Source organism: Sapajus apella, unplaced genomic scaffold (genome assembly GCF_009761245.1).
Source record: "Sapajus apella isolate SASKATOON/1434 unplaced genomic scaffold, GSC_monkey_1.0 scaffold3, whole genome shotgun sequence".
NCBI lineage: Eukaryota > Metazoa > Chordata > Mammalia > Primates > Cebidae > Sapajus > Sapajus apella.
This window is the reverse complement of record NW_022436943.1, coordinates 55,753,224-55,777,029: the sequence shown is the minus strand read 5'-3', so window position 1 is coordinate 55,777,029 and position 23,806 is coordinate 55,753,224. Positions and strand designations below refer to the sequence as shown.

General features: G+C 36.0%; 1 protein-coding gene across 8 annotated transcripts in view; it reads left to right on the top strand.

Annotated features, from left to right (window-relative positions):
* The window catches only part of LRRC6 (leucine rich repeat containing 6), an 89,628-nt gene that overhangs the window by 15,958 nt on the left and 49,864 nt on the right, over positions 1 to 23,806 (top strand). For all 8 annotated transcript variants that reach the window (XM_032253787.1, XM_032253771.1, XM_032253762.1 and 5 more), the window contains 4 exons: positions 1,781 to 1,858; positions 11,620 to 11,792; positions 17,055 to 17,278; positions 23,541 to 23,723. In XM_032253787.1, coding sequence (XP_032109678.1) covers positions 1,781 to 1,858; positions 11,620 to 11,792; positions 17,055 to 17,278; positions 23,541 to 23,723 — 658 coding nt within the window. The remainder of the gene's footprint in view (positions 1 to 1,780; positions 1,859 to 11,619; positions 11,793 to 17,054; positions 17,279 to 23,540; positions 23,724 to 23,806) is intronic.

Genomic DNA, 23,806 nt, shown 5'->3' with positions numbered 1-23,806 from the left:
GGAGAGGGTCTACTCCAAGTTCGTGGGTCTGCTTAGTTGATGAGAACTGTTTGTAGAATGGTTTTGCTAGAACTCAGACTCCCTTTCCACTACACAAGAGGCTCTTCTATTTTGTCTTACTGAGAGCTTCACCCCCTTCCCTCTTTCCAAGTTGGGCTCTGTTGTTTTTGAGGAGTTAATTTAGGAAACCCTCCCTGAGCAAGCCTTACTTTTCTATCATATGACTCCTTTAGCATTTAGAGGGTGATGCATATAACAAAGGGAAGTCCTATTTCGAACACGTATTTTATTGTGGGCTGGCCATTTTAATAATAATAAAGTATTTTTGTTCAGGATATAGACTAGACTCTCATAGTTCTTGGCACACAGAAACCTCCAAATCTGTTGACAATTGAATGCTCAGATGTTTCTAGAGATCCTTTGAGAACATTAGGATTACTTATAATAATTTAAATTCTGAGACAAACTTCTGTAATTTTTCCCCCCAAAATTCTCCTTTTAAATAATGCATAAATTGAAACTCAGAGATGTGAACTGTTCACGACTATGGAAACAAATATATGATGTTTTGTAAATTTTTGATTAACTTTTAGTGGTGATAAGGGTGATGATTATAAATCACCATGTTTTTCAGCTTCATCATATCCCTGAGAAATGGGCAGAGGAGGCACTAATTGAGTGAGGCTGCCCCTAGTGCACAGTCCTTAGCAGAGTTTTCTACATTCCTCTCATCTTAGAAAGAACTGTCCTTTTAAGGTGTACTATAATGATTTAGTTCCAGGTTCTGGAGTGCAATTTCCTGGCTCTACCACTTAACCTTGGACAAGTAAATTAATTTTCTGTACCTTGGCGTTCTGATTTGTAAAAAGGAGACGATCATTTTGACCTCATAGGGTTATTATGAGGATTAAATAAGATAATATATGCAAAATGCTTAGAACATTGTGTGATATAGAATAAGCACTCAGCAATGTTTGATATTATTCACTATTTTTCAAAGGCCCCATTCTGCAGCAATTCTGTGACTTGTTTGTGCTTGTGGTTTTGCCTGTATGGGCTTTCATATTTATTAAATAAGATAATCCTGTATCAGGTCGATTGTGGCTTCAAGTCAAAGAAACCCAACTGAATGTGGTAGAACAGTAAGGAAATCAATTATCATACCCGTCTCTAAGTCTAGAGGTAGGACAGACTCCAGAATCAATCAGGGTTGGCTGATTCCTTCTCTCTGCTCTACCAGCTATCCAGATTTGTCCTGCTGTTGTTTCCCTTATGATTGAGTATAAGAATCAATAGAGATAGTAATTCCTTATTAATATCCCACAGGAAAAAGAGGTAAGAACCCCCCAAGCATGGAATATAGATCCTTCCCTTTTATCTGGGTAGGAGCACTTGGTTTGCATGTCCTCTCCTGTACTACACAGTTGCCAAGAGACTGCCATGGGCTGTTTGGCTTAAACCTACCTTCCTGAGCCATCACTAGCCAGAGAGATTGGATTGTCATGCACTGGCCCAGTTTGGTTAAACCTACCCCCCCTAGAGTTAGGGCTAGGTAGAGACATGAGCAATGTCTCTAGGGTTTCATTAGGAAGGATGGAGGGAGAAATAGGTCCTCCTTAGACAGCCACCATGTCTGATGTACAGGTATAGATTTGAAAAAGCAACATGGTTTTGGTAACCATAATATTCTTTAGATTTTCTTTATTATTTTAACAATAGATTACATACAAGTGTCTTTATTTTGAAGATTATCTTGTAATTACATTATCTTATATTTCAGAAAATGTTAGCAAACTCAAGAAACTTGAATATTTGAATTTGGCTTTAAACAACATTGAAAAAATAGAAAACTTGGAAGGTAAGAATGTTTATTCTGTTATGTTATTATGAATTAAAATTGAGATTTAAAGTTAGATTTAACAGTCTTGTATAAAAATAGGTATGCTTTTAAAATTAACATTTTACATACAACATATAATTCTTCTTCTTATAAAAATTTAAGCAATAACATGATACGTAAATTCAAAAATGGAAGTTACTTTACCCCTTCCTAACCTAGCCTCCTCAGACGTAGCCAGAATTAACACTTGGGTATATAGAAGGTGGTTTGTTTTATTTTGCTTTCTGTTAATGGTATCATACTATGAGTATTGTTTTGAAAATTAGTTTCTTCCCTAAAATTACCTTGCTTTTTTGATATCCAGGAAAGGGGGCGTGGGGCTACGTACTAGAATCATTGTAGACTGATTTATCTAACCATCTGTCTGCAAATGGACATTTGGGTGAGTTCCAGCATTTTGCTATAATAAGCATAGCTACAGTGAGCTTCCCTCTACATTTTACTTTGTGTACATGTGCACAGTTTTTTTCTAGGACAGATACTTAGAAATGGAATTCCTTCATTGAAATCAGCATATTTTGAAAGATACTGCCAAATTGTGCCCTAAAATATTTATTGTATTGATTTGTGCTTAGACTAATCCTTGTGAGTACCCATTTCTACACAACAATACTTTCTATAAACAATATTTTTTTAAGATAGGAAGATATTTTTGTTTATTTTTATAGTAGCCACCCTATCCTAATAGGTGTGACGGGGTATGTTATTGTGCTTCTGATTGCATTTACTTAATGACTAATCATGTTAAGATTTTTTATGTACTTTCTGGTCATTTAAATATCTGCTTTGAAAAAATGTTTATTCAAAACTTTGGCCCATATTTAAATTAGTTATATTATTTGTCTTTTTATTGCTAAGTTGTAAAAGTTATGTATATATTCTACATGCTAGACTTTGATCAGATTATTTGATTTGCAGATATATTCTTCCAATATGTGGGTTTTCTTTTCAACTTTTGTGATGGTGACCTCTGAGGTACAATTGTTCTTAATTTTGCCTATAGCTTTTTTTTTTTTTTTTTTTTTCCCCTATAGTTGTCTTTGGTTTTATTATCTGGATAGTAAGGGCCTTTATTGAATGAATTGAGAAGTGCTTCTTATTTGATTGTTTTTCAGAAAGCTTGTAAATGATTTGTTAATTCTTCATTAAATATTTGTTGGAATACACCAGGAAAGCCATCTAGTCCTGGACTTTTCTTTGGGAAAGTTTATTATTAATTTAATCTCTACTTGTTGTAGGTCTATTCACATGTTCTGTTTCTTCTTGACTTAGTTTTGGAAGGTTATGTCTTTCTAGAATTTATCTACTTCACTTAGGTTATCTCATTCATTACCATTACAGTTGTTTTTACTACTCCCTTATAATGTTTTTCATTTTTTCTTTAAGGTCAATAGTAAAATCTCATCTTTCATTTCTGATTTACTAAATTTGAGTGTTCTCTTTTCTTTCTGATTAATATGTAGCTAACAGTTTGTCAACTTGGTCAGTTTTTTCAAAGAACCAACTTTTGATTTTCTCTATTGTTTTACATTCTCCATTTTGTTTACTTCCACTGTAATCCTTATTATTTCTTTCTCTTTATGTTTTTTCTTTTTTCTAGTTTCTTAAGGCAGAAAATTAGGTTATTGATTTGAGGTATTCTTTTTCATGGAGGCATAAATAAAATTCTATGAATTTTCCTCTGAGCATTAGTTTTTTTGCATCTAAGTTTTGATATGTTGTGCTTTTGTTTTAATTCATCTCAAAGTATTTTCTGATTTCCTTTGTGATTTTTTTCTTTAATCCATTACTTATATAGCAGTATTGTTTAATCTCCACATCTTTGTGATTTCCCCACATTTTCTTATTTTACTGATTTCTAGTTTCATTCCATTGAGGTCAAATAAATACTTTCTTTTCTTTTAATTACTTTAAGCTTATTGAGACTTGTTTTATGGCCCAACATTTGATCTATCCTAGAGGCTGTTCATGTACATTTGAGAAGAATGTGCATTCTGCTATTCTTGGTTTTAAGTTCTAAATATACCTGTTAGGTCTAGCCTTTTGTTTGTTTCTTTTTTTCTTACTTTGCCTTAATGTTGTCCTACTCTTCCATTTTCTTGCTGATATTGTGTCTAGTTGTTTTATCTATTATTGAAAGCAGGTTATCAATGTCTCCAATTATTATTGTTGAATTGTCTATAGCTCACTTCAATAGCATCAGTTTTTGCTTTATATAGTTTGGGACTCGCTCTTAGGTGCTTATATGTTTATAATTGTGTTATCTTTTTGATGAATTGATGTTATTACAAAATGTCCTTAGCTGTCTGTAATAACAATGTTTGCCTTAAAGTCTTTTTGTTTGGTATTAATATAGTCACTCCAGATCTCTTTGTTTCTTTTTGGTTACCATTTTCATGGTATAACATTTCCTTTCCTTTGCCTTCCCAACTATTTCTATCTTTGCATCGAAAGTGCTTTTCTTTACACAGCATTTAGATGAATCATGTTTTGATGTTGAATCCATCCTGTCAATCTCTGCCTTTTAACTGGGAAGATTAACCCATTTACTCTTAATGTAATTAACAATAAGATAGAATTTGTATCTGTTATTCGCAATGTGTTTTCTGTATATCTTATGTCTACCTTGTTCTGTTTTTGGATTACTGTTTTCATTTTTGTTATTTTTCATGTGTACCATTTTAATTCCCTTGTTCTTTCTTTTACTGTACATTTTTGAGTTATTTTCTTTGTGGTTTCCCTGGGAATTACAATTAATATCTTCATTTACAACAATTTAGTTCAAATTAATACCAACTTCCTTTCAATAGTATACAGACTTTGCTCCTGTATAGTTTCCCTTCCTTTGTTTATGCTGTTACTGTCACATATCACATCTTTATATATTATATGCCCATTAACATAGATTTATAATTATTTCTTTTTGAAGTCGTCTTTTAAATAATTTAGGAGAAGAAAATAGGTACAAACAAAAATATATTTGTATTGTCTTTTATATTTACCTATATAGTTACCTTTTGTAATTGTTTTTACTTTATCAAATAAATTTGAGTTTCTCCTTAGTGTCTTTTTATTTCAGCCTGAAAGACACTCTTTACTATTTCTTACAGCATAGATCTGTTAGTGAAAAACTCTCATTTTTGTCTATCTAAAAATAATTTATTTCCCATTTTTTAAGGGGAGTTTTCCCAGATTGAGAATTATATGTTGATAATTACATTTTTACGCTTTCTTCTTTCCTTTCTCCCTTCCTTCTTCCATCTATCCATTTATCTACCTATTATCTTTTCCAATAACTTTATTTTATATTTTTTAATCTCTCCAAGAACTTATTTCGATTGGATTTTAGTAGTATTATACTGCTCTTTTGTGCCTTTTAACTTGTTCTTTTATTTAAATCCATTTTTTTCTTGTTATTGTACATTTTAAAATATTTCACCAGATTCAAATTCCAAATAATCATTTTGTTTTCATCTCATTCATCCAAAATAATCATTTGTGTTCATTTTATAGTTCAGTCCATGTACAATTAACTATTTTGGCCATACTTTTTATTCTTCTGAACTTACTTCCATGCTCTGATTGCTTCGTTCCTGTGGTGTGTATTTTTATTTTGTGGATGAGATATCTTCTAAATATCTTTGGAGATTTTTGTTAGAGCTTTTTGTTGTCAATTTTTTCCATCCCCTGAATTATCTTCTTCATCTGAGATTTTCTGTTTTATTTTGAAGGCTTCTGTCTTGTGCTATTTTTCTCTAAATATCTGGTAACATTTGGTATCTGATCATAATCACAAAAGATGTGGTGTATTAGGTGGCTTGTGTGACTTACTCTGCAGTTGTGAGGTTCTGCTTGCCTATCCAGCCTCAGCCTGTCTGGCAGAGCCACTGTGTACTCTGTGAGTGGGTGGGGCATGCTGACTGGCAGACTTCACTTTAGAGTGCAGGGCCATGGAGCAGAGGCAGGCTGCTCTCCCCACCCCACTGCCATCTGCTAAACCTGAAATTAGGAGGACTTTACTTAGGTCATGGTGGATTTTAGCCTATTTGCCTACTAGAGTAGCAATGGATATTCCAGTGACTATCAAGATTATTTATTAACAATTATATAAATATGAATCATATGTTTTTGTTTTTCATTCTCAAAAATTACCATTGCCAAAGCCCCCAAAACTGCCTGAGTCCTGGGATCAAGAAGATCCTTTTCATCATTGGCATTTTTCTGCATTAGAAATAGAGTCATTGCTCTCTCCCAGCTAACACTTTATAGCCCTGTTCTCCCGTGAACAAATGGAATAAAAAAATGTATTCTATGTCCATGTTTTGTGATAATGAGGTTTCTATCTAAAATGTCAAGGAAATAATTAAAAACTGGCATTCTTGGCTGGGTTGTCCAGGGCTTGTTAGTTTTGTGAAGTCAGTATTCTTACCCATGTAAGTTGTTTGTGTGATTTGTTTTATTTATGTACCACTAGAGGGCAGCATCGTCACTATTGTCTTTTTTAACTTGGCAAACGGCAGGCCAGCCCACCTCCTGCCTTTTACCTGGACAGGTCTTCTTTTTGTGCTTTGCCTTCCCGCTTTAACACAGGTGAACTGGGTGTAGGGTAGCTTGAAGATTGTTTGGTGAGGGCGGTGGAGGGGGATGGTGGGAATAGAGGATGCATCTTATCTGCTGGCAAATATGTACTTTTGCTTAATTTTAAGGGCTTGAGGTGACAGGAGGAAGATGAAGGTACACCTTCAGCCCGTCTGCTTAAGTACATCTCAATATAATTTAAAAAATAAGTTGTTCTGCTTTTCTACTTTTTTTCCTTGGATGGCAAAAATAAATTAGTAAATATATATTTATAATATATATTTGTATATATAATATATATATATGGCTAGTATCCTTTTTTCTTTTTCTCCTGTTGAGGATTCACCAGGGTAGAATAAAGTGCTTTTGTTTTCCATCGCTTATCCTAACCTGGAAGGAGAGGTGGAATTTCCCATAGCCTGAGCTTTCCCACCCTCCTTGGGTGGTCGATGTTGTTGATTTCCATGATTTTTAGACCCCAGAGGGTCCCTGAACTGGATCTCTGCAGAACAGGAGACAGAGACTTGGTCTCCGCTGAAAGAAGCAGTGCCTAACTCCAGAGAGATTTTCTCAAGCTTGGCCAGTTTGGCAAGAATTTTTCATCTTAGGATGACAAAGGTAGTTTAATTTTTTAATTGTAGTCCAAGTAGAAGAAACAGTAAGATTCGACACTGAAAATATAATGAACATTTGGAGGGTTCTTTATCTACAAAATTACAGCAGAATCCGAAGATGTATAACATTTTCACCTCATTGGAGTCTTTCAAATGTCAGTCTTTTCTGATATGAAAGAAAAATGTAATTAAAATGTCCTCCAAAGCCTCCTAAAGTAAACTTAAGAAATGCCACCTAACCTATCTTAAGTCAGATTACCCCAAATATACCTTCCACATTTATAAAATGTATCTATCATTTTTGCCAATGTAAAATAAACATACAGACATACAGATATAGGCTTAATTATATTTATAGATATAGTTTTGTACACATCCTTCACATAGTGGCTGAGTCTACTATATAAATTATAGTCTGCTATATAAATTATAGTCTACTGTCATTTAACAAACTGCATTATCAAATTTATTGATGTATATTGATGTGTTTTAAATGCAATCTTATTGCTTGGTGCTGGAGCTGTTTTTAATTATGTTTGCTATTATGAATAGAACTGTTCTGAACAGACTTTTATGAGTTACTTCTGTTTCCAGTTGAGATATTTAGTTGGGAACTTTTTTTTTCCCCAGATAAAATTCTAGCAATAGAGGAAAAAAGAATTTAAAGGCCTATTTTATGTATTGATAGATTGGATGCTGAAAGGTATAACTCTTATCTCATAGGTTTACCGATATATATTTTTAATATTAGCCATGTTTTTATTAATTTAATAGAAATAATGATTTTGTTTCCCCATTTCATTTATATAATTATTTTTGAAGGCGTGAAGTTAATGAAAAATCTAGACTATATAAAAGCATTTATTTGTTCTTGTACATTTTGGATATTTATCTTTTGTACAATTAATATTTTTAACATAGTAGCATAATAGTTCAAAAGGTTTCACAGTGCTACTATACTTATGTCCCTTGTCAGTGCCCCCAGTCCTCTAACTCCTACTGTATAGAGGTGGCTACTCTAAATTCCCCTTGCTTCTAAGTGTCCAAATAATGCACTCAATATTATGTTTATCTCCAACTATTGCACTTACATCATGCTTGTCTGCTATTTCTTGTTATTCCTATTTTAGATGTTATCTATTGACTTCTAACGTAGAAGATGCAGATTTGGTCTCTCACACCATTGATTGCAAGGTTCTTAATTTCCTTCTACCCACCCGCCGTGTATTTTCGTATGACATTAACAGGATATCATAATGAAATATGGGATATGGACCCATTTACAGGGACTGATCTTTTGAATTAATTCTTTTTGGAGGGGATATTACACTCGCTGCTCAACTCCCCCACATCTAATCTCTGGCTTTCTTATCCCACCTGCCTCCTCCTGCCTTCTTCCAAGCTGGTCTCTCCCTCTCCACCTGCGTCATCAATTCCAGGCAAGGCAGTCCTGGGCCATACCTCTGCCGGGTGGTGACAACTGCTTTTACTTATAGACTCAAGTATGTGTTCCACAGAATTGTGGCTTGAGAATTTTAAGAGAAGATGATGATGCTAATTTAATAATAAATAGCTAACATTGGCAAAGAGACTCTTTAGCACAGGGGTCCCCAACCCCTGGGCAGAGGACCGATAGGGGTCTGTGGCCTCTTAGGAACTAGAGGCACAGCAGGAGGTGAGCGGTGGGCCGAGAGAGCGACAGTGCCTGAGCTCTGCCTCCTGTGTGCTGATTTAGATTCTCATAGGTGAGGAACCCTATTGTGAACTGATCAGGTGAGGGACCTGGGTTGTGTGCTCTTATGAGAACTTAACTAATGCCTGATGATCTGAAGTGAAACAGTTTCATCCTGAAACCATCCCACCCACTATCCGTGGAAAAACTATCTTCCATGAGACCAGTCCCTGGTGCCAAAAAGGTTGGAGACTGCTGCTCTAACGTACCAGTTCAGAGAATCTTTGGACCTGGGTCCAAATTCCAACTCATCCCTTTAGAGCCATGTAAACTCTGGTAATTTCCTAGCTCATTTGCATTGCAGTTTTAAGTATATATTGCCAGATAGATCCCAGAAGCAGCTGATGCTGGAGGATCCACTTCCAAGATGGTTGCCTCAGTTGCCATCTGGCGCTGCTTCTTGGTGTGTTTCTTTCGACAGAAGCAGATTTTGTTCTCACTCACTGCTTTTATGATTCTCCAGGTGGCTCAGGGTCTCTGAGCACGGTGAAGTGAAGGTAGCCAGACACTTGATATGGCTTCTGACATGTCCTAGAGCAATTGTTCTTAGGGCAGTCCTTCCAGTGTGAGAGTTTCAGATGTCTACGCAGCCCCAAAACCTCACTGGTGCTGTAGTCTGTTGGTCAGGCAAGTCACTAGGGCCAGCCGCAACGCAGAGCAAAGGAGAAGGACTTGATGCCATCTCTCCATGAGAAATGGCATGAGTGCACATGATAATGGGCATCTTGGAGCCAAGGGCCCACACTGAGCTATCTGACCTTAAAATAAAGATAATAATTGTGATATTTCTCTCATAGACATGATGTTAGGATTGAATAAGATACTGTGTATAAAGGGCATAATAAACACCAAATACATATTAGCCATGTAGTTAATAAGCATATCATGTACCTGGAGCATACTTAGGACATTTGAGAAAACTATGCTAACTTATATCTTAGTTTTCTATCAGTTTCATGTATTTTCTCTATTTATACACTGTTAAATCTCAAATATAACCATGTTGCAAAATTTTAAGAAACAGAATGATGTTTAATCTTAATTCCACCATTGCTATTATCATTTTGCTATATTAATTTTTTTCTGTATTTTATATTGTTGTAATTTTAGTGTATGGGTGATATTATATCTTACTTTTTCCACTTTTATTATGTCGTAAACTCTCCTCCATGCTGTGATAGTTTTCATAACCATCATTTTGAATGTTCTTATAGCATTAAATATTGAATAGATGTATTAGAGTTTGCTTGACAATTTTTCTACATTGGGTCTCTTTCTACCTGTGCTTATTTATTTTATGCCATGTAATTATATTTACCAGAATTTAATGTCCAACTATAATAGTCACCTACACTCTGTCTTGTCAATTCCATTTTTTCCCTCCCTTGGGCAATTATCTTTAAAGTTGCTTTTCCTTTAGTTTTCACCTGAGCCAACTGAATTTCTTATTAAATATTTAATGTTGTAAGAACATTTAAATAGAGAAAATACATGAATCATAATGGAAGAGCATGTAGAACTTTGAAGAAGTAAGTGAGAGCGAGGTAGACCTGGGGTTTAGCTGGGGATGGCCTTCTAGACATTGAAGGTTGCAAAATCTGCCATGTTAATCCCACAAACATGAAGCCGTCATAGGGAGAGAGAATCTTATATTGAACCAAGCCCACAAAGGCTGCTGTGTAAACCGGGTCAACTCTTCTTAGTTCACGGAAAGAAACTACAAGGTTTCTGCTCATGAGACAGCTGTACTTGCTTCTTTCCTTGTAGGTACATTTTCCACGAAGTCCTATGATAATTAGAGGGCTCACTGAGCTATTCTAATCATCATGTTTACTGATACTCTAGGTGGCAAGCTTTATGCTAAGCGCTTTACATGAGTCATTATCTTCACAACTTTGGACTCCAGTATAATACCATTATAATTCTATAGATGAGGGGGCTGAAGCTTGTAACTTATCCAAGGTCACATTAGCAAAGATGAGGTAGAGGAAGCACTTGAACTCGTATCTGTCTAATTCCCAAGTGTGGACTCTTATCCACCAAGTTCGCATGGAATGTGAATGAGGGGATTAATTCAAATTCCAATTTGAATTTGATTCAAGTTTCTTTAGCATCTGGCTGGCTATCTCTGTAATGAAGGTGGATGGGTCAGATTTACTATAAAACCCTATTTCAGTGACTCACCCTTTTTCTATTATTCCTTTGAGCATCAAAGCATCTTGTTCTTTACCTTTGTTAATACCTTCAGTTCAGTTCTCAGTGGCCTTGGAGCCATTCTCTCTCTGCTAGGTGACTTTGCAAATATTGGTTTTGATGCACTGGTTTTATGACATGCCCTTCTTTTTGGAGAAACTTTCCACTATCACCCTCCAAGATGAAATGTGTCCTGCCGACCTGCTAAAACTCAGGAGGACAGCGTCCAGGGGCCCTGCCTAGTAGGAGTTTTGTTCGGAGGCAGCACCCACTGTAGTCGCAGCTTGTCCTTTTGCTTTTTTCATGCCGGATAGTGACCAGATCAAAACATTTACCAGCCTCGCAAATGTGAGCAGGGAAAATTATTTCCCCTGGCTGGAAGGACTCGGGGTAAAAATAAGGGGAGACAGAGATAGAAAAATGAGTTAAGATGAAGACTTTGAGTTGATATTTCTGAAGAATCACTTCATGGTAAGCAATGCAATAAATCAGCAGACTAAAAATACTACAGCTGTTACTTCCATTATGTGCTATTACACACGGTTTATTACCACTGTGATTTTTCTTTATTTGCTTTGTTTTCTTTTTATTTTTCTCAATAGGATGTGAAGAACTGGCAAAACTTGACTTGACTGTAAATTTCATTGGAGAGCTGAGCAGCATTAAAACCTTGAAGCACAATATCCATCTGAAGGAACTGTTTCTCATGGGGAACCCATGTGCTTCCTTTGACCACTATAGGGAGTTCGTGGTAGCAACTCTTCCACAATTAAAGGTATGGTTATTTTAATGGCACAGAAATCACGGAGAAATGAACATGAGCAACTACAATAATTCCTGCTTTAGTTGTAACAACAGTGAATGTGTTGCTTCAGATAACGAAATATTCCAGAGAGCCCAAAGTAATTATTTAAATGGCTAGACCTTTAATACTGTTTGAATAGTTGTAATAAATCCCTGAAAAATAAATTACATACTTTTCAGCTTTCTCATCCGAAACATACAGAACTTAATTTGATTTTTTCTCAGTGAGTTCAAATCATAGACGCAGAAGATTCATCATTACTGATTAGAATTCATTATTACATACAGCAAGCCAAAAGTTTAGGGTTTTAGGGTAGCAGTGGCTCACAGTCTTTTTTTATTTTTATTTTTTTTGAGAAGGAGTTTTGCTCTTGTTCTCTTATTGCCCAGGCTGGAGTGCAATGGGAAGATTTCAGCTCACTGCAACCTCCCCCTCCCGGGTTCAAGTGATTCTCCTGCCTCAGCTTCCCAAGTAGCTGGGATTACAGGCATGTGCCACCATACCAGGCTAATTTTGTATTTTTAGTAGAGATGAGGTTTCACCATGTTGGTCAGGCTGGTCTTGAACTCCTGACCTCAAGTTATCCACCCACCTCGGCCTCCCAAAGTGCTGGGATTATAGGCATGAGCCACCACGCCCCTCAGGTTCACAGTCCTTGCTGTGCCTCAGAACATGTGGAAGCCTTTTCAAAACACACACTGCTGTGCTCTTCCCCCAGGGTTCCTGGGTCACGTCTGACATGGGGCCTGAGATTTCACATTTCTAACAAAATCTGGTAATGCTGCTGCTGGTGCAGGGACCTCATTTGACAACCACTGCTGTGTATGTTACTCTTATACCATATCCCCCCAGTCAAATAATTTTAGAACTGAGGAAAAAAATGTGATTTCTTGAGAAATCATACAACAGAGAATATTAGAACAGCATTGTTAAGTTTCATATAATTCTAAGAGTTCCCAGCCTGCGTGTGGTTCTGTGTTTTTGCAAAGAGAATGCATGGAGACATCACCTTTACAACAGGCATTTTTTCAGTTCTCAAAGGACGTTTGTTTCTTAGCCTTCTGTGTTCTCTGTAGTCAACAGACTGCTGACTGCTGGATTAATGGAACATATTTCTTCTAATGTAAAATTTCTCAATTTAAGAGAATGAGTGATTCTGGTAATTGAATATAAAATAAATGATAAATTGTCTCAAACGTAACCTAAACTGATCATTATTATGCAATGATTTCCTAGAAAATGAATTGGTGAGAACCTGACTATCATAGAACCAGATCTTGTAGTATAATGCTGTGAGCCATTCCCTTGGAAGGGATAAGGGCCCAGAAGTCCTCGTGGCTGCTGCAGCGGAGCCTGTGCCAGTATTGCAGTGAACAGGCTAGAGGTGTGACAGCTGTCACGTGGCTGCTGCAGGCAGGGTCTGAGGTTGTGCCACGAGGTGCTTTACGCACAGTGTTTCTGATGCTTCCAAACCCATGCAGGGGACAGGTGTGTTCAGAGATGAGGAAGTCAGGGCTCAGGGAATTAATGCTGCTGGTTTAAGCTGACACATCTGGCAAGGGACACAGGTGGGATTTGAACCTATGTGAGTCCAACCTTGATAACTCCACCATTCATACTATACCCGCACTGACTGCTTCTCTTTAGGTCAAATTACAGGCTTTGGATAAAGCCTTTCTTTTCAGAAGGACTTCTCCAAATCAACAGCTCCCTTTTGAAAATAGTATTAACATATTTACTAATATTTAAAAATAGGCTGATATACTTTAGAATCTTAATTACCATTTCATTGAAAGCTGAACTGCTTGAAAGGAATTGTGTTAATTAATGTATTATTTTCCCAGGGTTGATGTAACGAAGTACCACAGACTAGAGGCTTAAACAACAGAAATGTATCATCGTATAGTTCTGAAGCCCTGACATTCAAGTTCAAGATGTTGACAGGGTTGGTTCCTTCCAAGGGCTGTGAGGGAGAATCTGTTCCATACCTCCCTCCTAGCTTCTGGTGATTTGCCAGCCAGTCTTTGGCATTCTCGACCTTCTAGACACATCACCCTAAGGGTCTCTGCCTTCCTCTTTACAAGGCTCTCTTTATAAAGACACTGGTCATATTCGCCTGGGACCTGCCTGCTTCAGGATGATTTGGTCTTAAGGAATCACATCGATAATCATCCTATTTCCAAAAAGTCCATGATTCGAGCTACTAGGGGTTAGGACTTCAACATCTTTTTTTGTAGGGGGTCCCAATTCAACCCATAACAGCAGAGTAGTTATTTTAGATAGTCACATAGAAGAGGTGTGAGGAGAGTCAGGAGAGTCAGCCCTTTTCGAGGATTTTCTTCCCAGTCGCTGAGCCACCACAGGAGTAGGTAGGCCCTGCAGTATGGTGCGAAACAGATTTGTTAGCAGAGAAACCAGGGTCTGACAGCTGCTTCCACTGCCTGTGAATTGCATGCCTCATTTTACTCATGTATAGTGGGATCATCATTACTACTTTAAGCGAGTTCTATGAGGCCATCAATACATCTTAGTGTCCCTTTCTCCACTCCAGCACTTCTACAGTTATTATCAATAAGTGTGAATACTCCACCTTTGTGCTGCATGAATCCTGAGTGAAGGAAGATGAAGAAATGCTCAGCTTAAAACTTAATCTCTGAGGCCAGGTGTGGTGGCTCTTGCCTTTAATCCCAGTACTTTGGGAGGCTGAGGCGGGCAGATCACCTGAGATCAGGGGATCGAGACCATCCTGACAAACATGGGGCAACCCAGTCTCTACTAAAAATGCAAAAATTAGCTAGGTGTGGTGGCACACACCTGTAATCCCAGCTACTCAGAAGGCTGAAGCAGAATGGCTTGAATCCAGGAGGCAGAGCTTGCAGTGAGCTGAGATCACACTACTGAATTCTAGCCTGGCGACACAGCAAGACTCCGTCTCAAAAAAAAAAAAAAAAACAACAAAAACCAAAACCATAATCTCTGTTTCTTAGGCCTTCTAACTCAGATGTGATTTTGGCTTGAAGGAAATGCAGGCCAATTTCAAAGACTAACAGAAATCACTAAAAGAGTTAGGTTCCTAGGATAGGTGCTGGTGTACAGTCCCGAAATTGTCATCAGTTACTAATATGAGGTCTTTTGCCTCCTGTTAGTAAAGTGACAGAGGATTCAGTTGTCATAGCCTTTTAGGAATAGTAGTTCTAATTAAATCAATATTGACTTAAACCAATTATAAAGACAGAAATCAATCAATCAATGAATGTACTTCAATTACAAGGAAGAAAATATCATCTTGCTCCCCAACGTTCTCTTGAGAAGAAATCCCAGTTGAAAAAAATTATATTTATTCAGATTTTCTAACTTGTTATAATAATACAGTTGTATATAGTGCATTTATGTTAATAATATATATTTATATATAAATTATACTATATAAAGTAATATAATGAAGTACCACAAATTGGATGACTTAGAAATTTATAAAAGTAATATATTTATATAGTATTATTCATATATAAATATATTTTAATTTGTTTATTCGTATATTTATATATAGTATATTTACTTATTATATGTACTTACAAAATAAGTACATTTCATTTATCTAAAATTTTCCAAATTGATTCAGTCCCAACCCTGTATTAAAGTAGATCAGATTAAGTATGTGGACCACAATTACTTAACACCTTAAATAATAGGTTTTGTTGTATTGAATTTTATCATTATGGTCTCATACATAATGGTATGAAGATACCTTTATTGAAGGATACTACAAGAAACACCCTTATGAAATCTGGTGTTGTGTGGACATATTTCTACAGAAACGATGCTTGACATCTCTCAAGATCTCCATTATGAAACTCTGTGCTAGAAATGTGTTTTAGAGCTACGTTACAGGAAAGCTACAAACTGTATTTTTTCCTTAAAGACCATGAAAATTTTGTAACTAATTTTGTTTTTCTATTTCACTTTGGCTGCCAAGAAGCTTGGAACCAAATCTGCGGCCCATCTATAGCAACCATATGAGTTCTTATGACCAGAGCATATTTGGAATTATTTTTTCTAAATCTCCACATAATTGTGACTTATAATTTAGCTGATCCCAATAATTTTTTCATTTATATTTTACCAAATCTTTGTGTGTGGTTTTTTTCCTTTTATATGTTTCCTATTGCTGCTGCAACAAATTGAGGCAAACTTAGTGACTTAAAATTATGCAAATGTATTACCTTATGGTTCTAAAGATCAAAAGCCTGAAATGGTTTCACTGGGCTAAAATCAAGGTGTTGGCAAGGCTATTCTTTCTTCAGGCTCGAGGAGAGAACCCCTTACTTTGCCCCTTTCAGCTTCTAGAGGGCACCTGCATTTTTAGGCTTATGGCCTCTTCCTCCATCTCCAAAGCCATCTTCACATCTTTCCGTTAACTCTGACATTCATGCCTTTCTCTTTTACTTACAAGGACCTCAGTAATCCTTATGAGAATCACCCTGACTATCCAAGATCCTTAACCTAATCATACCTGTACGCCCATTTTGCCACGTAAGGTAACATTCATGGAGATTAGAACATGGACATTCTTGGGGAACCATTATCCTCCAACCACACCTTCCTAAATACCTTGCCTCATTTCACAGAGTAAGGTTGGGTAGATAAATAGGTGTCTTTAAACTGTTAGTTTTAACATTTTAGACTTTAGTTGATGGTTTTATTTTAATATTTTACTCTGGAAAATCATAATTGAAATGTCAGATGTAAACAATGCTATTAACAGTAGCCTGTCTGTTTGTCTTGTTGTTAAAGGTGAAACATGGGCTCATTTGTATTAGAGTCCAGTCATGTGTAATATTCAAGGCCATTTTTTTCTGTAGAGAGCTTCTGGGAAGTGTCATTGTTATACTCTGAGGCTATGATTTGACTTAAGCATTGAAATTTTTGACATAGTGAGCAATTATAAAATTAACATAAAATATTTTGACAGCTTATATTATCAGTTTTGACAGATGATCTAGTTATTATTATTACCAGTAAAGGTATTTTTTAAACTGTGTTAATTGTATAAATAAACATTGATTTAGACCAAAGTTCTGATATTTCCCATTAATTACATTGTTTTAATTTTCTATCACTGTGGTATGTTATTATTTCTAAGTTTAAAAAGTTCTAATCAAAATCAACCTGGGGCTGATTCACACTGCAACTTTTGAACAATTGTACTATATTTATTGTTCTTTATTTAAGTGGTTGGATGGTAAAGAAATAGAGCCTTCAGAAAGGATTAAGGCATTGCAGGACTATTCGGTAATTGAACCACAAATCAGAGAGCAGGAAAAAGATCACTGCCTTAAAAGAGCCAAACTCAAGGAAGAGGCTCAGAGGAAGCATCAAGAAGAGGATACAAATGAAGACAAGAGAAGTAACTCAGGCTCTGATGGACGTTGGTACACAGACATCAATTCTACTCTGTATGTAAATGATTAGTTTACTTTCTATTTAACTTTTGTTAAAAGCAGCAAACTGTGTTCTTTTTCCAAGTTGTTTGCAGTACATGTATATTCCAGATTAATTTGAAGAATAAAATATGATGTGAATTTTGGATGGAAGAATATGAGCATCTCGTTGCTTGTGACAATTCTGTAAGACTTTCTTCCCTTGGGGGAAAGATTCCTTTTTAAACTAGCAATTTTAATTTGCATCTAAAATTATTCTCAGAGAAATCTCCATAAAATATATACAGAAAAGATGAATTAATAGGTGTACTTTGATTTACCAACTAGGAATATTTTAGAAAAGTTAAATACAAATCACATTATTATAAATTGAATAATTCTAATTGCATCATAAAACATTCTGGTTTCTGAATTGTATACTGAATACATTTTTAATGTGATTAATAACTCTTTAATTGGTTTTTAAAACAAATTACAATTTTCATGTTTGTTTAAGTGAATTGCAACTATGGTCAGTTGATATGATTCTACACAGTGAAAGTGTTAAGTATTTAGATAACAGAATCCTTTAAAATTAAGGAAATAATTATAAAACATTTCAGGCATACATAAATATTTGAAAATAGTTATATAGGCAGCTTGTAGTTCTACCAACTAGATTTAATCAGTGACAATAGTTTGCATATTTGCTTTGGATCGTTTTAAAATAAGAAATAAAATACCATTAAGAGAATAGAAGATCCTTAAGTAGTTCCCCTTCATTCCATTCCTCTCTTCATCCCGGTGGCATCTGCTATCCTGAAGCTGGGGCATACCTGTATGTGATATATGCTAATCCCATCCATATTTTTAATCCCTTTATTTCACAAGTATGCCTCCTTAAACAAGAGTAGTTTGAGTATGTGTGCTTAGCATGAATAATATCTTTCTATAGCTTTGCTTTTCATACAGCATTATGTTTTTGAGATTTATGCATATGAAGACATGTAAAACTAATTCATTTTAAATATAGAATAATATCCTGTTGGATGAATGAATTATAATTTATTCCAGAGGGCATATTCAAAATAGTTAATAGCCAGTGTTTCTCTTGCCCTGACTAATCAGAATGTGCAGCAGCTCTAACAACACGTGTGGTCCTACTAGTGGTGCTGGCTGGTCAGCCTGGACACGGCCATCCCTCTTTGGATGGCTACGCACGTTGTTTTCCCTATTCTCATAAGAATAGAATCTCTTGGAAGTGGCATCATAGTCTGCCTTGGCCAGGGTTGTGTCTCTGGTGCCTGGCACAGCAGAAGATGCCCAATAAATATTTCTTGAATCCACATTGAACATTTGTTGAGATGTTCAAGTAATGTTTCCCATGTCTCCTTGTTCAGGTATGAAGGTTTCTCTAGGGTATTTAGCAATGGCATTGCTACAACAGTTTTGACATCTTTTCAACTTTATATGTATTGCCAAATTGTTTGCTAGAGTAGTTGTAATAACTTATATATCAGCAATATGCAACAGTTTTCAATCTTTGCCAATACTAGATGATGTTTAAAAATATTGGCCAATCAAGTTTGTTATTAAGTATCCTCTATTTTTTAAAATTTAATTTGTATTTCTATAGTTACTAGTGAATTTGAATATTTTAAATATCTTCTTATATGTTTATTGGTTATTCAGATATCCTCTATTCAATTCCCCCACTTATTTTAAATAAGTTAAGTCTTTTTTGTTATTGATGGTTCTTTTATATTCTGGATACAAATATAAAAAATATATTAATTGGTAGTTATGTGCTTTGCAAGTGTCTTCTCCCAGTTTGTGACTTGTCTTTAATTATAAGAGCTTCTTATATTTTATAAAATTTAAAAATGGTGGGAGGTGGGGAGCTGGGGAGAGATAGCAAGGGGAGAGATGCCAGATGTAGGTGATGGGGGGAAGGCAGCAAATCACACTGCCACGTGTGTACCTATGCAACAGTCTTGCATGTTCTTCACATGTACCCCAAAACCTAAAATGCAATAAAATAAATAAATGGGGAAAAAAAAACTTCTTTGTACATTTTCATCTTGTTTATGGAATTCTTTATCCCAGTGCCCTGTTTGTATCTCTGTATCTGGAACTAACCTTTGTCGATATATAGGGTAGGGTACTAATTGTTTTTCATATGGGTAGCTAATTGTCTCTGTACCCTTTATTAAGGTGCTGTTCTTTTCCCTCTGATCTGAAGTCCCACCCTTATTATATCCCTTCTAAACACATATTCCTGGGTTCATCTCTGAGTTCCCTAGTAGACTGTTCCATGGTAGCACTTCTACCTGGTTTTAATTTGTATAGATTTATAGCATATCATGATATTTGGTAGGAGATATTCTCATCTTTCAAAGTTATCTTGGCTATTTTTTAGTTCTTTACTTGTCTGTATGAGTTTTAGAATCCAGTGCTAATCAAATTCCTTAAAAATCCCTAGTGGAATTGTGATTGAAATTGCATTTAATTTATATGTTAATTGGGGAAAAGTTGACATCTTCATGACATTGATTCTTTCCTTGCTAAACTTGGGAAGAGCTCTATTTATTTAGATCTTCTTTTGAGTCCTTCAGTAAGGTTTTAAATTTTCACTATAAAAGTCTTAAACCATCTTTCTTTGTATTAATTTCTCAGTATCTTGTAGAATGAGATTTTAAAAACAGATGTAATTGGTTTTTCTGACATTTAAAGCGACAAATTATTTCTGTATACTGATATTGTATTAATCTTACTGACCTTTATAAAAGATGCAATCCTGCATTTTCTAGGTAGAAAAACACATTGTTTATAAGCAGTAACTTGAACATTTTTTTCCAGTCCCTCTCCTTCTACTTTATTTTCTTCATGGTGCCTGCAAAGGCCTCTAGAATGAGGTGTAACAGTAGCATTAAGAATGGGTATCTGTATCTTGTTTCTGACTTAGAAAGAATGTTTGCAATTTCTCATTAAGTATAATATTTGCTATAAGTTTTGGATCATGTTAAGTAAGCTTCCTTCTATTCCTAGTTGATAAAGAGCTTTTATCATCACATGCATTATATTGGATTTTTATTAAATGCTTTCCCTGAATCTATTGAGATAATAGTGTTTTTCTATTACTGTGTTGAATATCATTAATAGATTTTCTAAAATTAAACCATCCTTGAATTTCTAGGATAAACATTCTTTGTCTATGATTATTTACTAATGCATTGCTGCACTGATTTTGCCAATATTTATACTATTTGAACCTGTGTTCATAAGTGAGTTTATGCTATGATAACCTTTTCTCATTGTATTTTTTCCTGGTGTTTTGCATCAGAGTTATATAATGGGCACACAAAATATCTTGGGAATAATTCATTATCCTTGGTTGATGAAAGTTTACAAAAGTTAAAATGATCTGTTTCTTGTATCTTAGTGGAAGCTTACAGTGGGGTTTCTTGCAGGTGCCTTCTTGCCTCCCCCATAGGCCTCACTGATCCTTGGGCCTTTGCCACTCTTACCTTATTTAGCCTATTTGAATAGAAATGTAGACATTCTGGAGGAGAATCATTGAAATACTGAATTGTCTAATTAGTTGGGAAGGAGTAGGAGGCTATTCCCCTCTCAAGACTGAAAGAAGAAACACTACAGAGAATCAGAGGCTGCAAGAAAGGGAGATGAACATCTACCTCTTGACTAGGTAGAGCCTGCTTCTAACCTAGAAAATGGAAAACATAGAAAGTGGCCTGGAGCAGAGGAATCAGGAAAGAAGGTATTAATGGAAGCAGCCTACACTTTAAGCATTTCACATGGCAGGGATCTGTGAATATCTTACAGGCCAAGTAGACATGGTAGAAGGAGCTGGGCTTGAGCTGTCTTGAAGAGATGCATATTGACCCCCCAACAGTGAACAGTACACTTGGAAGGCTCTTGTGGTGTCTCCAAGAATGACAAAGGTGCTCGCAGGAAGAGAAGGCCAGTATCTGGATATTGGTCCCAGCGAGGGTAGCAATGGCCAGGTTATAATAGGAGTGGTCATATAAGAGATGTTCATCTTCTTCTCCTTCATCATCCCAGGCCCCAAATTCTAAAGACAGGAAGCCTCTGAACCTAAGAGGCCCGGTGGTATGGGATTCAGAGGAAGGAGTGGAGGACAATGAGAAGTAGAAGGAGAGGGTGTCCCTCTTCCCATGCACACCCCAATCTGGAACAGGGCCAGGAGAGAGAATGGGTTGGAGAGGGAGGGAATGGCTCCGATTTGATATTTAGGGCTGAACTTTTATTCAAACTGTAGACCCTTTAGTACCTGAAAGTGAGTGTTTAGCTGAGATTATGCTGTTCTTGAAAGTGACAGTAGAGCTGTGGGATCTGCTCGTGGATGAGAAGAGAGTTCTGAGAGAGCAGATTTGAGGGCAGTGGTTGAAGAGAAAGTTTTTTTGATCCTACACTAATGAGCTCACTCTGTTTCATAACCAGTTATACACATTTATATGCATTTTGCCTTGGAGACTTATGTTATTTAGCTCATATCTCTGATAGTTTTTCTTAAGCACTGTTATTTTTATGTTTTTTATAATTATTATTTTATATTGCAAAAGGCCAGATTGAACCAATTAGTTACTTTCCAGGAAAAATATAATTTAAATGATTAAATGACAATGGAACCAATTATTTCAGTTGCAATTATCTAGAATATTGTAGAATATTATAGATCCCCTTTATAATTATTCTTTCAATGCCATAAAGAACAATAGCTGTATAGCAAGCAATTTATTTATTTTCAGAAATTTGCATTATTTTGCTTATTAAAATATTTAGTTGTATCTATAAATAATATAGCAGAATTTTGTTCTACATTCCATTTATGCTATTTAAATTTCATGTTCTAGTATTTTGGTTCATCCCTTTGAAAAATATCTCTCACAATATTTTCAAAATAAAATATATTTGAAAATATTTTTTCAAAATGAATAAAGTATCTTTAGTTTGAAGATCAACAAGAAAGGAACCTTTCCTGTCACCTGATTCAATAACAAAACCCAACATGTATTGAGTACTTACTATTTGCTATAGTTGGTATTAAAGGATTTATGTAATTTGTTACATTAATGTTATCTAATGAAGTGTCAATTCTAGGGAGAGGTGAGGGGAGAGAGACTGTACCTAATGTTTATTGCCTGAATGATGTCATTCTCTTGCCACAAGAACAGAATCTTCTGAAAGTGGAATCGTGGTCTGTCTTGGCCAGGGTTGTATCTCTGGTACCTGGCACCACAGAAGATGCTCAATAAATATTTCTTGGATCCATGTTGAACAAATGTTGAATATCTCATATAATACCTATTTGATGGCATACAGAGATATTGTTTAATTCTCTGAGAGTCCACAAAACATGGAATAAAAGAGAAGAGAGAACTGTTGCCATATAAAGCCACATAATCAGAAGTTATCCATGAAAAATAAACTAGGCATAAGCTATACCATAAAAAGTATCATATGTCCCACAAGCGAATTTGGGAGATAAGAGAATCATTAAAAACCCTGGAAATAATGTGATCCAAATTGCCTGCTAGAAAAGTCCCTCTGGGAGTAGTGTGGAGAATGTAATTGACAGGTAGAAGATTAAAGATGGGGTGATTGCTTGTCTGATCATCAGAATCTCCTGCAAAATATTATAAAACAGATTCCTAGGCCCTGCTTCAGATCTAGCAAACTGACTTTCTGATGAGAGCCCAGGAATCTGTACTTGTTATAAAGCTCCCCAGGTGACTCTTAGTAGTCAGGTCTGTGAACCCTGGAATCTGATTATCACATTATTCCTGGTGATAGAGGATGAAAGCCTACCCCGATGCTATGGCAGTAATTTCCTCCAATCAGGCTTGGAGAGACTGTCTTTCAGAGTCACTTTGTCATTCAAAGGTAAAAAAGATACGGCTGCGTACAGTGGCTCATGCCTGTAATGCCAGCACTTTGAGAGGCTGAGGCTAGCGGATCACAAGGTCAGGAGTTCAAGACCAGCCTAGCCAATATGGTGAAACCGTGTATCAACTAAAAATACAAAAATAGATAGTTGTGGTGGTACGTGCCTGTGGTCCCAGCTACTTGGGATGCTAAGGCAGAAGAATCGCTTGAACCCAGGAGGTGGAGTTTGCAGTGAGCCAAGATGGCACCACGGAACTCCAGCCTGGGTGACAGAGCGAGAGAAAAGTATATAGACTATTAAAGGGGCAGCATTAAGGATGAAGGTCATGAATCCCTTAGTGTTCTTAAGTGCTATGTTTGTTTTTCCTAGTTCCTCTTTAGAGAGCAAAGACCACCTACAGCCAGCAGACATACAAGAACACAGCACAAAGAAATTAGACACAAGTGAAGATGATTTAGAATTCTGGAATAAGCCCTGTTTGTTTACTCCTGAATCAAGATTGGAAACTCTTAGACACATGGAAAAACAACGGAAAAATCAGGAAAAATTAAGGTATTTCATTCTTTCCTATGAGAGGGAAACAGTACTCAACTTATGGACTAGATTTTCATGATTGCCTATTATTTTTCCCATTA